Raw genomic sequence first — 16,673 nt, 5'->3', positions numbered from 1 at the left:
GGTTACCAGTCTGGTTATTTACACCATCAGCATTTTCATAACTTGAAAAACTTGTTGCATTTGCAGGTGAAGGAAAATGGTTCAGAAATATTGATTATTATCGCTTGGATGGCTCAACCACAGCTCAGTCCAGAAAGAAATGGGCTGAGGAGTTTAATGATGAAACTAATGTGAGGTGAGCTCTCTCCTGAGATACATATGCTTTATTTTCCCCTTTTTCTTTCTTTTGTTGCCTAGTTATTACTACTTTTATTAGCTTCATGACCTCAGGACCAGGCAAATGGTGATCAGAACTCACAGAGAAAACCTGCAGGAATGTGTTACTGACTTCACATTAATCCCATTTACTCAGCAGTGTTTCCTTGCTATTTTCATTGTCCTTTAGATTGTAACTAATTTAAGTCACAGACAGGGTTTTTATTGCAAGCACTTAAAGGATACAAGAGCCTAGGAAGGGTGTGCAGTCCCTGGGCCACTCAGGAGCAAATTAATTCTTTCAGCTGCCTCCAAAATTAGCTCCCAGCCCTCCACTGCTCCTCCAAAATGGGACTTTGAAGTCTGATTTACATAGAGAGGTACAGGCTTGTATTTGAATGAAGTTAAGGAGCTTCACCTTCCTAGATTTGTTTAAAAAATGAAGTATGTAATTATGGTACAGTCATTTATGATGTGCAGGAGAAAAAATGTAAATTAAGAAGTGAGCTAATCCAGTGTTAGTACTTTTAAATAGTTTATTCTGTCAGGTGTCTGTCAAGAACTGCTTCCAAGGTGAACCAGAGTGAGATTTTTCTGAGTCTCAAAAATCCCAGATTTATCAAAGAGACAGTGTCATTGGAGAGTTACCCTGAAAGTGTGCAGGCCAGGAAAGAGTTTCTATGTTATGGAATCTGCCTGTTTAAAATTATGGTTTAATTTGATATAACTAATTTCATTAGAGCTTGAAAATGCAAACTCCAAAGATTTTTTTTTCTTCCCCACCAGTTTTTCTTAACAGCTCATTTGCAAAAGGCCTTGATGTGTATTTTTGGGAGTGTATGTTTTGCTAAAAATGTTGTTCTTGTAAAATCTGCATCTGTTTTATGCTTAATACATTATTTTAATGAAGTTTTGGAGTTATTTCAGTATATGAACAACAGTTATTTTCCAAAATACTGAAATTTTGCAACTCTTCTCTATTCCAGAGGCCGCTTGTTTATCATATCCACTAAAGCAGGTTCCCTGGGAATAAACCTGGTGGCTGCTAACAGAGTCATCATCTTTGATGCCTCCTGGAACCCCTCCTATGACATCCAGAGCATCTTCAGGGTGTATCGCTTCGGGCAGAACAAGCCTGTGTTTGTGTACAGGTTTTTGGCTCAGGTGAGTGTCCGGCTGCGCTTCCTGTGCTCTTTCATCCTGCAGGCACATTTGGGAGCTGGCACTGTGGGGACTCTGCCTGTTTGGGCTGGTGTTGGGGTCTGTAGTGGCCCACGTTGATCCAGTCATACTCCAGCTCTGATCTGATCAGGGTTTGGCCACTGAAGCAGCTCATGAAGGAAAGAGTGGTAAAATAAATGTCACATTATTTCCTGTGATGCAGCTGCAGCTCTCTCCAAAGAGGGCAGGCAGGCAGGCACAACTTCCTAAGGATATTTCCTGAGAATCACAGCGAGGGACCTCAGGGAAAGAGAAAACAATTCTTATCTCTGTTCTCTGCGCCTGTTGTTTTGCACATGTGGAATGTGTTAGGAAAATTATTTACCTGAAGGGAGTTCTTAATTAGATTCTAGTGGTGGTTGTTTATAATAATTGGCCTATTAGGTCCAAGCTGTGTTGTGTCTGTCAGAGACAGTCACGGGTTTTTCAGTAATATTCTTTTAGTATCTCTTTAGTGTAGTACCTCTTTAATACAGTATAGTGTAATGTAATATAGTTTTAATCAAGCAATTGTTCAGCATCCTAAATCATAGAGTCAAATGCCAATCATTCCCTGCATCAGGAGCTCCCTACATTCAATACTGTGAAGTTCCCCTTGTCTGACACTTCCCCAACCCAAATTCTGGAATTGCAGCAGTGATTCACATGTCCAGACCCAGACTCAGAGCAGGAGTCTCAGCCTTTTTAATTTGCACACCACTAAAAACTCTGAATGGAGCAGTTCCTGCAGAGGATGGTGTTGTTAGGGAATAGCCCTGTTCAGGGCAGCTCCTTCTGCAGACCCTGATGATCCAACTGCAATGAAACCACATGGATACAAGTGAATTTTTATAAAAAGGCATCCAGTCGTACTTGAAAACTCATATCACACCCTGCAGATGTTTAAGATGGGTAATAACTGGTGTGGACACTGATCTGTGCTTTATGTAAGGCCATTGTTTCTGTCAGGAAGTGCCTCTTCAGCTTCTGGTTCCTCAGGTGTGACAGAGGAGCCTGGAGCCCTTTCCCAGGAGCACTTAACCCTTGATCTAGTCACTCTTTCCATCCCAGCTGAAGCAGATCCTGGTCTGGGACATGTTACTGTCACAAATGGGGTTTTTCTTCAGGCTTCAGTTTATTTTTGTAGTTTTCTCTGTGCACTTTTGAACTGTTGATATCCTTTTAAAATTATGCTGTTCAGAACAGGCTGTGCTGTTCTCGTCCTTCTCAGTATTTTTTTTTTTTTTCAAAAAATAAGTAATTTTCCTTTTTTCATCAAAGATCTAATTTTTTTTTGTACACAGCTGTGGTGAATTAGGCTTGACTGCCTCCCTTCCCCTCTCTCCTCCACCACAGTGATATGGTATCTGTTTTCCTTTTCACAGGCTGCTCAGAGCAGCAAAATAAGGTACATGCTGTGAAAATTGCCATTTTTTGGTCAAAATCCTACTTTGGGGAATTGAAGCAAAACTGAATCTCTTAAAAACACCACTAAAAGACCAATTTTCTTCCTCTAGTCAACAGCTAGATGACATCTGTCCCATGCACAATTCCTGCTGTGCTGCTTCCAGCAGCTCTTTCCTTTTATTGCTCAGCAAACAAACGGCTTGAAAGTGGCAGGAGCAAGGCAGGGAGAACTGCTGGGTGGTTATTTGGGCTGTTTTACACCTGTGAGCATTGCTGTGGGTGAGCAGCAGCTGTGTGTGTGTTCAGGGAACCATGGAGGACAAGATCTACGACCGGCAGGTGACGAAGCAGTCGCTGTCCTTCAGGGTGGTGGACCAGCAGCAGGTGGAGCGGCACTTCACCATGAACGAGCTCACCGAGCTCTACACCTTCGAGCCAGACCTGCTGGATGACCCCAACTCCGAGAAGAAGAAGAAGAGGGACACCCCCATGCTGCCAAAAGTGAGTGGCGGCCATCAGCAGGAATTTTGTGCTGTAAAAATAACCTGGGTCTGTTTAAATGTGTTCCAGGTTTGTGATGTAGAGCAGTGCTGGTCACTTGGAGTGGGGGTGAAGAGCAGGAAGCACAATAAAATCCATAATTAATACAACAAAACCTTAATGAGCTAGGTGAGGAGTTTCCCCTCAGTGTAATTGGCACTGTGAAAGATACTGATTGAAAGACCCAACTTTGCTGGGTGAGGAGTTTCCCCTCAGTGTATTTGACACTGTGAGAGAAAGATACTCATGAAATGACCCAACTTTGAAGTCACTTTTTCACACGTTTTGAATGAATAGAAGTTTTACTGCATGAAACTGTGGAAAACTCAAATTAGCATCTGAGTGGGTGCTGGTGGGACCCAGCACAACCTCAGTTTGTGAGAACACATCAGTGAGGTGGCACTGGAGGTAAGGGTCGTCTTTATCCATGTTTTCCTTTGCCAGGACTTTCTGGCTTTTAGTTCCCTGTTTAACTTCCTTTAGTAGAGATAAGGAAAGAGTTGCACTGAGATAAGAATAAACTTTAGAGGAAAGAATAACTGGTTCCATTATTATATTCTTTTTCTCCAAGTCAGTTTATATTTAAGATTAGGCTGTGGGTTTATGTTTCATTTGAAGTCTCTGTGGGCTGCTAAAGACTAATTCATCCTTCAGCTGTTGTGGAATTCTCTGCTTCTTGGCATTTGGAACACTTCAGGGAGTGGCCAGTAGTTCATGAACTGGTTAAATTTCTGTGGTTTGGTCACTCTGTAGTGTCTGGACATTATATTATATAATTAATAGTATTTTATCTTTTTTTTACATTCTTAGTTAATTAATGCTTTGTGCATTTGTGCCTCCACAAAGAGAGCCAATGCAGCACCATTTGCTGCTGCTTCTTATTTTAAAAAATGTAAAAATAACTCAAAAACTTGTGAAACAACTGAATCTGTTAACTTGAAACATTGATCAGTCCAATGCAATAATTATATTTTGAAGGTTTATGGTTTTCTATTACAAAAATAAATCAGTTAATGAATGTGTTTATAAACTCAAGACTTCCTCCATCACTCAGTATTAAGTTCCATATTAATGCCATCATCAGTGTAAGGTTTGTGCAAGTCAAGTTGAGTATGAGCTTTTAACCATTTTCTGCCTTATTTTTGTGTTGTCTCATGGTTTTAGCAGATGGTATTTTGTCCTCTTGCAGATGTGCATCTCAGTCCATGCTGTGTGCAAATTTCTAATTCCTTTTTGTTTGATGGCTGAAAAGGTTGTAAATAATCAAGTAAATTCATCTGTGCAAGGTTGAATGAACTCAGCCATGAACTCAGTTAACTATTCCTTATTTCAGTGTGATTTTAGCAAAGCTGCATGATTCAGCTTAGTTATTAATCTCCTTAACAATTAATTTAACAACACACAGCATTTTTCTTAGGTTGATTTAAAAATGTGCTGATAGGAACACATTTTATTGTAACACATTTTATTGTTATTTTATTGTAACATCAAGTAATTACACAGCATTTAGAGATAAGAATTCACTTTAAGATCCTGTCACAAGAGGGCAGGGTAAAAATACCACTTTTTGTGCTTTTACGTTATTTTAGAGTGCGAGGGGAGAGCAGAGTCCTCAGAACAGGGGGACAAGGAGGTTTGAAATGCAGCTTTTAGAGCTGCCCCTCTCTGGAGGGAAATGTGAACAGGAATGAGGGGAAATGTGTTCCATCTTTTCTTCAACCATCTGAGCACAAATGTGGAAAAACCTGTGGGGATAATTGATTTTCTTCTCAGAAACCTGCCTGGATCCAGGGCATCCCACAGTGGGAAGGGTCTTCAGGAATCCTTGAGCCAGGATTTATGTGGGATGAGGAGGAATAATTCAGAGCTGAGTGCTGGGGTTCTTCTGACTCCTTTTTCACTTCCTGGATGGAAGAAAAAACCAAATATTTAATTCTTGTGTTTTAAATGGGATGGGAGAATTCATTCTGTAGTGCTTTAAAAGTCAGCAAGTGAAGAAACAAATCCTGCTTGGTTTTAAACTAGATCCTTGAGAATTTTGGCTTTAAAACATCCAGCTTTGAGTCCAAGACCAGTTTTCTTGGAAAATGCTATTAAGGGGTGGGGGAGAAGGTGTTGAATGCTTTTATTTTCTACAAAAATTACATATGTGCAGTCTGTTGTTTTCCTGGAAGGTTATCCAAGTTTCATGTCCAGTTTTAATTGGAGCAGCAGTTTGTCCTCTGTGGTCTAACAAGACCTCAGGGAGTGGAGATTCTCAGGGAAGAAGTGCCTGTGGTGCTACAGCCCCAGCTCCAGAGCTCCAGGGCTCTGCCCTCAGAAGCAGCTTCTGCAGAGCCTGGGTTAGCAGAGCATTTGTAACAGCAGTGTGGCCCCCATGGATTATTCACTCTTCACTTCCATTGTTTGATTTCACTCATCCCCTCTCCTGCCCCGCTGCAAAGGGCTGCTTTGGAATTTCAGTCCAGAAAAGGTGTCATAAGGCTGAATGAGCACTTGGTCACCTTTGCTGGATGTAGCTATGGAAATAAGGAAAGTATGGAAATTGTAATTTCCAGAATAGTTCAGTGCAGTCCATGAGCTGGACAAAGGCAGTGCTGGGCACTGGGAGTCCCTCAGAGCTGGCCCTGGGCTCATTCCCCTTTCCTCATTCAGGGAATTGGACTTGAAGGAGCTTTTTTATTGATGTGAAATGAAAATTTGGCTCATGTTGAGGTCATGTAATGCAGATTGGAAAAGCAGATTAAAATCACAGTTCAGGTTCAGTGGATGTGGATATCAGTGTTTTATTCTGCCTCAGGACAGAGACATGTGGTTTACTGTGGTTCCATACTCAGGGACAACTTTGTGAATTTTGATCTCAGGATTAGAAGAATTGTTTTTTTTTTTTGTTTTTTGGATTTGAAGAATTTTTTTTTTGTGGGTTTTTGTTTTTTTTTTTTTTTTTTTTTTTTTTTTTTTTTGTTTTTTTAGCTTTAGTATTAAATACTCAGCTGGTTGAGAAAAACCTGTGAATTACAACATAACTTGCATTCCTTCATGGAAGATTTCCTTTCTAACACACTGATCTCTGCATAGCATTTAATTTCCATCAGGATTTTAAAAAGACAAATGTCTTTTTTAAATTTTAAGCCCCTTTTTCAGTTTCTCATCATATTTTCATTCATCTCCAGGAATTCATCCTAAAGCTTACAAACCAATTGATAATCATTATTCTATCAACAAGCTAAACAAATATAAAGAAATAATTATTCTGATGGTTTTTTATGTGTAATGTGGATTTAGTATTTTTTAATTGTAAGACTGAACTAAATGCATCCTGGTTTTAAGCTCCCATCATTAAAGTCAACACCAAATAAAGTTTAGGCAAAGGAAAGCAGAGCCCAGTTGGATGTCATTTAAAGCACTTTTGGAGGGCTGAGGGAGGCTGGGTTAAATTCCAGGGCTGTTTGCAGCCCTGCTGTTGCCAGGGCAGATCCTGCAGCTCCAGGAGCCTCCTCGGGGCTTTGTGTCCCCCCATCCCTGGGGTGACAGCACCCCGGAGCCCCCTGCTCTGCTCCCTGTGCCCACCCGGGATGCTCTGGGAGGAGCTGCTGATGGGGACAGTGATTCACCCAACGGGAGAAGGGTGGCACAAAGAGCAGCTCATGGATAATTGGTTAACATAATTAACTTTTCAAACAGCTTTGTGGAGCTGCTGTGACAGAACCCCTGGTCAGGACTTGCACAGCAGTTCCCAGAGTGGCTGTAAAAATCTGTTTGTTTGTTGGTACTTTTTTCAGTCATTGTTCAGCTGAGATCATAACATGCCAGGGTGGGATGGGCTGGATTCCTGCTTGTGCAAACCCTGGCACAGTGAGGGCAGGACTGGAGGGGCTCAGGTACTCCGGGACTGTAATTCCTCTCAGGAGTGGTTCAGTGATGTTTTCGTATTGGGAATTTTAGCCTGAACACTGAGGTGTGTTGGAGCTTCCTTAATTAACAAAGCTCATCAGCCACACAAGTCATGTAAAACCCCCCTTTCTGTAATGACTTAGGAAAGGAGCTCCTGAGGTGCAGCAGGAGCAGTTCTTCATAGTCCTGCAGGGATCTTCCTCTTCATCCTCTGCAGCATCAGACAAAATTTGCCCGTCAGACAAAAAGGTTTGACTAAAAAAATTGGAGATGTTGGACCCAAAGTAGTGCTCAGTGTTTGAAAGCTGCAGAGATGCTGTTTCTGTATAATAACTGCAGATGTACTGATAGGTGCTGTCTGTTGTCCAGCCTAAGCAAAGGAGAAGCCACTGAGAACATTCCATTCTTTTGAGGTGCATTTATTGTTGTGGAATCTGAGTGCATTCCTGTGGTTTATTAAGTGACTGCACTGTCCTCTCTGCAACAGATTGTTAATCCATTGCTCTCCCTCTGAGGAAAATTGTGCTTTTAAATGATTTCCAGGTTTTATTGTGCTGTGGAGTGCTGATAGCTGCTGTGTGTGGAATGGGGAGGGAGCAGGAGGGGGGACACGGGGCAGAGCTGCTGGGTGACTCCTCCTTCATCCCCTCCTGTGAACAGGACACCATCCTGGCAGAGCTGCTCCAGATCAACAAGGAGTACATAGTTGGGTACCACGAACATGATTCACTCCTGGACCATAAGGAGGAAGAGGAACTCACTGAAGAAGAGAGGAAGGCAGCCTGGGCAGAATATGAAGCAGAAAAGAAGGTAAGCCTGTTTAATCTGGTTTATGTATATGAAAATAACTTTTCCAGGTTTAGAGTCCCAATTACCTTTTCAGTTTGTCTTTGGGTAATTAAACTTTGTTACAGATTGAGACATAAATATGTAAAGCATAGCTTGACATAGGAAAAATGGAGATACTGTGTCTTTTTTTCTCTTTCAGTGCTGGTTCTTTCTGTTTACTTCGTTACTTTAATTATAAGTTACTTTTACACCTGCATTTTTTTTCTAGTTTATGATGAAACTCAGCTGCTGTTCTGTGTAATCCCTCTTTTCCCATTCGAGGGTGTCCCTGTCAGGGGTTCTGTGTGACAGTGTCACCTTCCTTAGCTAACACACATTAACATATTAACCAGTACTTGATAATACAACGGAAATCAGTGAAATGACAAGAAGGTGGAGCCCTGTTCCCATTTTGCTGCCATGTTATTGTATCAGATGCAGTTGATGGTGATTGATCCCCCCTAACTGGGTGGGTGAGGTGTGCCAAAGCTAAAACAAAAGCTGTGCCTTGACCCTTGGCAGGGTCATAAGGGAAGTTCATGAGATGCCACCAGGGTTGGAATTCTCAGTCAGAACTTTTGGTGTTACCCCAGATTGCCTTTTGAATTTCAATGGGCCAGACACCCTCAAAAAAGGTACTGTAAAAGTACAAAAAGTGGGTGTATAAATTGCCACAGACCACCTTGAATGAACTGATGAAAAGGTTTGGGGAGGAAAAAGAAATAGGGAAATAAAGAGTAAAATCTGAAGTTGCCCTGTGAGAAATCCAAATGGGCAATGAGCTGTACATTCCTAAAAAATTGTGCATTTTACTTCTTCAGAATTTCATTTCAGGCTGGTCAAACTCAACGTTAAGTGGTGGGTTTTCAATATAAAAAAATTATTTTAACCAACTTAAGCTGTAATAATAAGCCATGGTCATTTATATATCAGATACTGACAAGCTAAACTCAGAGATTATTCAAGACTGGAGCTTGGGTTCCTCTGTGGCTGAAATGGGTTCTGAGCTGAGGTTTGGAAACCTCCATGGTCAATGTTCAGGGCCTGTCTCTGGGGGCTGCTTTGGCTGTGTGGTTGTTGCAGAGTTATCAGAGTTAGTGACCAGTGCACTTTGTGTTTTTCAGGGCATGACCATGCGTTTCAACATGCCCACAGGGACCAACACAATGCCCACAAATTTCAACTCTCAGACATATATTCCTTACAATTTGGGTGCTCTGTCAGCAATGAGCAACCAACAGCTGGAGGTAAGGAGCACAGCATGCCTGTGTTGCTGCAGGGGTTTTCTCTCACAAGCTGTGGATAATGTCAGTCCAAAATATTTAATATTTTTAATAGTTTGGAGGTTTGGGTTTGTTTTTTTTTTTTTTTTTTTGCATGTAGCTTTACTGAAATTTAACTTGCATGTATATAAACCTGTACCTGGGCAGTTGTCAGGATTCTGGAGCATCACCTGCATTCTTTGCAGACTTTAGTTACCACTTTTGAAACTGCAACATCTTCCAGTCTGTATGGTAGAAAATTTACCTGGGTTTTTACCGTTCTTATGCTGGTCTGAAAACCTGTGGGTACAAAAATAGGTTTTTACAAATGCTGTCTACAAATTGCAAGGTTTATACATGTTGTTCAGCTGCTCTGTGCTGAAGTTCAGATGGGTGGCAGCTTAGACTCATGGACTTGTGCAAATTGAGAGCAGAGAGGTAATTGAAGTCTAGGTATGTACAAGAGAGAGATTAAGAAGGCTGGGGAAGAAATGTTTATGTTTCTGTGCTTTATACCTGATGTTCTGGTGTTTTCTCAGGACCTCATTAACCAAGGAAGAGAGAAGGTAGTGGAAGCAACCAACAGTGTGGCTGCAGCAAGAATCCAGCCCCTTGAAGACATCATTTCAGCCATAGTGAGTGCCATGGATAACCCTGGGCTGAGATCGGGAGTGGAGAACATTAAACATTATCAAACAAAGATATTCCTACTGCAAATGGTCATTCAGCTAATGAATTGCATTATTAATGAGCATCATTTCCACTTGGGAGTGACCTTTATCCCAGCAGTAACCCTTGGTGGGGTGCAGCTGGCACAGAGCCTTACAGGAGTGGCAGTTTAGATCCATAAGTATTTGCCATGCTCTGAAAATGCTGGTTTTTCTAGAAATCAGAACAGCAATTACAGACAAGTAGTTATTGTATTTTGTGGACTGCTAATTGCCAGTTAGAAGAACTAATAACTCTAATTCTGGTTCTGGTGAAGCAGTTGTGCACTCACTGGAATTTGGGCTGGTTTAACTCTTGGTGCGATTGCAAACATGAGAACAATTACCATCAGGTTTTTGTTCAAATGACCAGTGCCAAGAAGGTTTTGGGTTTTTTGCTTTCCAGTGGAAAGAAAACTTAACCCTGACGGAGAGCCAGGTGCAGGCCCTGGCCCTGAACAGACAGGCGAGCCAGGAGCTGGATGTGAAGCGCCGAGAAGCCATTTACAACGACGTCCTCGGGAAACAGCAGATGGTAAAATACCTTACATTTATGTATCTACTGCCAGTGTTTGAGTGAGGATCTTGTGTGTGTTCATTCCTTAGCTGCAGGTGTATAGGCACATAAATATCCCTGACAGAGTGGTCAGCAGTGTGCTGGAGTTCACTGCTTGGCCTCAGTGAGGGAGACCCAGGAGAAGTTCATGAAAAAGCCTCTCGCCAGGTTTTTGAGCCGAAGGGCTTTGCTGCGAGGTCATGAGGTGTAAAGAGAAACCTGATTCCCAGAGCTCAGCCAGCCACTTAGGAAACACATCTTAGAAAGTGTTGGTAATGTTGTTTTAGCTTAGAATTACTTTGCAGAATCTGAAAGTTGCCCAGATGATGTCAGAGGGAAGAGTTTTTCTCTTCGGGCAAACAAACACTGGCAGTCCACAGGCGGGACTTTCAAAGGGAAGATGAATGGTACCTGACAAATGATGATGTAACTTATACCTGGGAATGATTTCACAGTAGAGTACTTGTTGCCATGGCAACTCACCTAAATGCTGCCTGCAACACAATAGCCAAGTCTTCAGGAGAACTGAGCCCTAAATGCTGTTACTAAATGCTTTCTCCAGTAATGGGCTGCTGAATGCCATCACATTAGGGATGGTGATAACAATGGGGCTTTTTCCCCCAGCCGTGCTGTCCCTAACAAATTGATTTCAGCTCTGAACCTGATCCTGGGAGCAGGGGGACGGGTGGTGCACTCAGCCAGCTCTGCTTTCCCTCCGCAGTTAATCGGTTGTGTCCAGAGGATCCTGATGAACAGGCGGCTCCAGCACCAGTACAACCAGCAGCAGCAGCAGCAGATGTCCTACCAGCAAGCAGCCATGGGCCACCTCATGATGCCAAAGCCTCCAAATTTAATCATGAATCCTTCCAGCTACCCAGCCATAGATGTGAGAGGAATGTATCAGTCAGTGTCTGGTGGGATGCAGCCACCACCCCTACAACGAGCACCACCCCCAATGAGAGGCAAAAATCCAGGGCCTTCCCAAGGGAAATCAATGTGATTTTGCACTAAAAGCCTAAAGGATTGTTAAAATCAGAGAAAGAACTTTTATTTTTTTAGGAATCAATGGCCTAACAGAACTCAACTGTAAAAAAAAAAAAATTGAAAAGAATAGTTTGGTTGCTCCCCTTAAATACCATGTTCCATATTAGTGTTTCAGCTTTGTTTAAATAGGTCACGATGTTTTCCCTGTTGTCAGTGATGTTGCCTAGAATCTTCTTACATATGTTGAGTACAGGAGATAACAAGTTGTTTTCAGTGAAAACAAGTCCTCCCGTTACAGTAGCATCTCCACAGGTTTCCTGTCTAAACTCCTACGCTTGCTTTTCGTGGCTGCAAAGCTTTGGGAAGCTTAGGAAGGACTGCAGGTCTGTAAGTTCAGTCTGACATGTGTGAATTGAAAACAGCTGAGTTCTTGATTAGAGTTGATTCCTCAAATTATGGAATACTTTTCTGCTTACCCATTTCTTTCTATTAGTGGGAACGTTGTAACAGAAATAGTCTAGTTTCCTTCACGGGTCATCTGTGCTGAATGGAACAGGAGCTGAAAATGCTCTCTGAAACAGAACTGAGTGCAATATTTGTAACTACTACTGCTCTGAACCTTCTGAGACACAGGGAACTGTGCATCCAGCCTTAAACGTGACTGGGCCTTCCCCAGTCTGCTGCCATTTCTTATTTTCAGTTCCATGTGATGGAGTAACAGCTGATGGTCTGGGAGTGGGAGATGTTTTCCTTCACACGCTGATCCCTCACTGTGGAGTCCAGCACAAAGCACATTTCTGGTAACTCCTTCCTGCTGGTGCTACTGTCTCCTCCCATTGCCGGCAATGGGGGACGGGCCAACACAATTCAATTCCTGTCTTTTGGGGTAAAATGGTGATAGTGGCCAGGGTCAGGTGGCCTGTCAGGGAACGCCCTTTAGCATGGCACAACCATTGCCCATTGGAAATCGATACAAAGTGCTGTAGCAACCTCTGGAGCTGCCAGAAGCGTGAAACAACTTTATTGGTAGAGATGGGGTTATGCACTCCTCCCCATCCCGTCAGTTGTGTGAGATCATGGGTTGGGACACAAAGAGCTTGATTTTGGTTTTGTTTCTGTTCTGGTTTGGGATTTTTTGAATGTAGGCCAGAGATAAATTTCAGGTTCATTCTATACCATTATCACTCTCTTTGCCCACACTTGTTGTGCTTGTCAGGTTCTTATTAAATACAAATAGGGCTTTCCTTTGCATAGACTTTGGTTGATTCTCATCTCCCCACAAAGCCCCGTTGATCATTTGGGGGCAGAAGTAAGTGGCAGGAACATGGAGGTGGTGGTGTGTGGACAGCACAGGGCTCTGGAGACAGATGGAGGCGGTGGCTCCAGATTGTGCTGGACTCCTCTGATGCTGGCGTGAACTAAAATCATTTTGGTTTCTGGGAAGTTTCTTGCAAGAGTTTGAGTTCTTGCCCTGAATGGACAAGTTTTGCATCTGAGCGTGCAGATGTTCCACGATGTTTCGGTGTGTGACTCACGCTTGGTTTGTGACGTGGACAGAGGTTGGTTGGGCTGCTGCAAGCCCAGCTGACAAGTTTCTGTCTTGGACTCTGATGACAAGATACCACAAAAGACCCTCAGTGTGTTCTAGTGCTCTGCCAGCTCTACAGTTAACTCTGACCTGGGGGAGGGAGCAAAGAGAGACGTGTTGGCACTAGAAGAGACAAAAGTGAGATGTTGAGACAAACATTTGAAGGCAAATGTACTCTGGGTAACTGTCACCGATATTCCTACGTGTTGTGAATAAGAGAAGTACCTTCTACCAAACCTGGGAATGTTAAGTGGAGTTTTACAGTAACTCAAAGACTTAAATGTGGAAGTTTTAGGCAACATTGAAAGGCACATTTTATTTCATCCTGGACAAACCTATGGATAACAAGACTAATGCACAAGAAGGAGTACAAGATAAGCATTGAAGTAAAACCTGGACCACTTTGCTTACGTTTCTCACTCGACATTTTAGCTGCATAACAATGTGCTTTGAGTATAACATCAGGCTTTAACCAGTACTTAAAGACAGAACATACATCAGTAAGATAATAAAAAGCTCATTTTTATATTTGTTTTAGATGTTTTAACTAGATAAAAATGGCTTAAGATGACAAATAAAAATGTTGCTTGTAATACAGTTTTGCCTGCTAAATTATCCACATTTTGTAACCTGTTTATTCCTTTGGATGTAAAGCGTTTTTGCTTAGTATTGTGATATTGTATATGTTTTGTCCCAGTTGTATAGTAATGTTTCAGTCCATCAACCAGCTTTGGCTGCTGAAATCATACAGCTGTGAAGACTTGCCTTTGTTTCTATTAGATGGCTTTTCAGTTCTGTATTAAATATCTTAAGTACTATAGAAAAGGTGTCCCCTCTTCCTATAAGGCTGTTTTGTAATATATATAAGGACTGGAAATGTGTTTTTAAAAAAGAAGAAGCATTCAAGTATGACGATATACTATGTGTTTTCACCATTCAAAGTGCTGTTTTAGTAGTTGAAACTTAAACTATTTAATATCTCATTTAATAAAGTGACCAAAATACATCAATGTGCCTTGTGCTACATTCACAGTCCAGCGTTAACTCCACAGGGATTCAGCCTGGGAATGTGTCTTTGGAGAACTGTGCTGTGAGTTGAAGCTCTTACTGTTTTCTACAATGACTTTAGTGGATATACACATTGATTTCATTTAGGGAAAATAGCCGTGGTCCAGATTTTCAAATTACTTTATTAATAGCAGCTTCTGCCAATCTGTCTGTTAAAAATGAAATGAGTTGTCCAGCAGTGAGATGGTTAAAAGTGAGATGAAGTTCTGCTTAGTCAAATCAGAGTAAGGTGCTGCTGTATTTTAACCTGGTAGTTGTACTTCTCCCTTCCTTAGTCATTAAATCCCCCCTGTTGGGCACAACACCCCCTTTCCTATGCAAAAGAAAGTGTAATTGTGTTTAAAGGTGCCCTCTGCTCGTTCCCTGGCACTGCTGGGGCTGCTCAGGGGCACAGCCCCTCTTGGTAAAGCTGAGGGAGGTGGGAATGGTGTCCGAGGTGAAAACATTGGAGTTGTGCTCCAAGGGGCCCTGTGGGCAGCATGTTTTTAAATATCCCTGTGACTCTTAACTTGGCTGAACACTGATGGAAGGCAGTGGGCAGCTCAGGCTGGATGTGGCTGTCTGTGTTGGGCTAGGAAGTGTCCTGGGACGAGTCCCATGTCCAGAATGTTGTGCTGAGGTGTCCCAACACTGACCAGCCCTGCTGCTGTGTCAGCTGTGCCTAGCCTGAGCAGCTTTTGCCTTTATCTTAAAAGCAGAACCACTCTGCACACAGTAAATAAAACTAAATTCATCAGTTCAAGCAAAAAATAGTTTTGAAGTTGGATAGATTTTCAATGTTTATGGAAAGCCAAGTGTCCTAAATGTTCCCAGCTGGAGGAGTCTGGAAAAAAGCTGGTGTTGCAGCATCAGCACCAGTAATCACATGGTGTCTGAACTTCCCAGACCTGCTCAGGTGTCAAATAACCCCCTGTGCACCCTCTGTGCTGTAGAACCCACCCTGGGGATGTGGCCTGGGACACAGCACCAGCAGAATTCCAAATGTGGCTCTGGCAAAGCTGTGCTGCTGTGAAGGGTCTGGACAAGCTCCTGCCCAGCTGTGTGTGGCTGGGATGTGTAAGATGAGTTCATCCTGTGTGTCACCCTTTCATGCAGCCACAGCTCCTGTTCCTGCTTTCCCCAGGGAAGAGATGGCTTGGGGGTCACTGCAGGAGAGTGTTGGTAGGGGCTATGGCCCAAGTGGGGACACTGCCCTGGAGAAGGGCAGGGGCTCAGGGAAGGCGGGGTCACCCCTTGGGTCTGTGCTCAGCCACTTCCAAGGTTGGATCCCAAACTCCACCCTGGCCTTGTGTGCACAAAACCTGCTTGAGAATGAGTGAGACAGGAACTGGTACCTGAGGCACCCCTCAAAGCCTGATCCAGCTGCTTTAGGAATTCAGTGTTGCTCATTTCCCTGGGTTCTCACCATGCCCACGAGCAGCAGCAGTGGAGGACACAAGCCCTGGCCATGTCTGGTGTGGTGACCTGCCCTGCTCGGTGGCATCTCAGTGCCAGGTACCTCCTGGTACAGTGATGGAAGAGCCTGAGAATCCCTGGAATTTGCTTCCCAGGGCTCCTGCTCAACCCCAGTGCAGGTGTGAGGTGACAGCCTTGGCGTTCTCCACAATGAGAATTCAGCAGCTCTGGGGCAGTTTTGGAAAAAGGAATAACCAGCACTGTCCAAGGGTGCAGATGTCTTTGTCTCCACATCAACATGAACTTCAGCCCTTCTCCTTCAGGAATGCTCCATCCTTGGGTGCCCTTCCAGAAACATCTCAGCTAAAGTCTGGCAGCAGCAGCACATCTCTCTGGATGTCCAGCCAGGTGGGACAACACCAGGACACCTTCATTGCCTGTTTCTGGATTTCTTCTGAGTTTCTGGATTCCCTCTGCAGTTTTGGGCTCTCCATCACTCTCTCCACAGGAGGTCAGTCTTTGGGGCCTCCTCTCCTTTTCCCCCTTGGAGAAAGAAGCCCCAAGCCCTCATTCCACCCAGAAGAAAGGAGCTCCAAGCCCTGCATTCCACCCACAGGCAACAGGGTCTACATGGGGATGTCCCTGAGGGCACACAGATGTTGGCACTTGTATGTCAGTCTCCAGACAATCCATCCAATCCATCCCTGTGCCCTGGATCATGAGCCAAAGCCAGGGAGAAAGGCACTTACTACTGTGCTTGGCTGCACGTTGGCCTCTCCCAGGCAGCTCCTCTGTTTTGGCGCCCTCCATAGTGAGATTCCAGCATTTTCCCACCTCTTTGCTGGAGCCTCCTCCCTGCTGCTCTGCACAGCTGTCCCAGGATAATATTTCACCAAACAGGCCCACCCCTCTCGGGTGGAAGGAGAAGGGTTGAAGAGATGCCTTTTGTTCTGTTTGCTGTGGTGTTTCCAGACCCACAGCCTTGTGTGTAGAACAGCTCTGGGATCAGGGGCACAATGGGGTTTCTGGGGATCACAGCCACCCCCTGC

At 43.5% G+C, this 16,673-nt stretch overlaps 1 protein-coding gene across 9 annotated transcripts in view; it reads left to right on the top strand.

Moving 5' to 3' along the window:
• ATRX (ATRX chromatin remodeler) overlaps positions 1-14,167 on the top strand; it is a 67,587-nt gene extending 53,420 nt beyond the window's left edge. For 8 of the 9 annotated variants that reach the window (XM_041484633.1, XM_041484630.1, XM_041484632.1 and 5 more), the window contains 8 exons: positions 67-175; positions 1,182-1,359; positions 3,109-3,303; positions 7,897-8,046; positions 9,189-9,311; positions 9,866-9,961; positions 10,440-10,568; positions 11,311-14,167. In XM_041484633.1, the coding sequence (XP_041340567.1) occupies positions 67-175; positions 1,182-1,359; positions 3,109-3,303; positions 7,897-8,046; positions 9,189-9,311; positions 9,866-9,961; positions 10,440-10,568; positions 11,311-11,589 (1,259 nt within the window). In that variant the 3' untranslated portion in view covers positions 11,590-14,167. Of the gene's footprint in view, positions 1-66; positions 176-1,181; positions 1,360-3,108; positions 3,304-7,587; positions 7,650-7,896; positions 8,047-9,188; positions 9,312-9,865; positions 9,962-10,439; positions 10,569-11,310 lie in introns of those variants that run through there. The other variant, XM_041484635.1, reaches the window with a different exon arrangement.
• The last annotated feature ends 2,506 nt before the right edge of the window (positions 14,168-16,673 follow it).

Source organism: Pyrgilauda ruficollis, unplaced genomic scaffold, assembly GCF_017590135.1.
Source record: "Pyrgilauda ruficollis isolate IOZ18807 unplaced genomic scaffold, ASM1759013v1 scaffold67, whole genome shotgun sequence".
NCBI lineage: Eukaryota > Metazoa > Chordata > Aves > Passeriformes > Passeridae > Pyrgilauda > Pyrgilauda ruficollis.
Note: the sequence above shows the minus strand (reverse complement) of the source record. Positions and strands in the feature narration are given on the sequence as shown.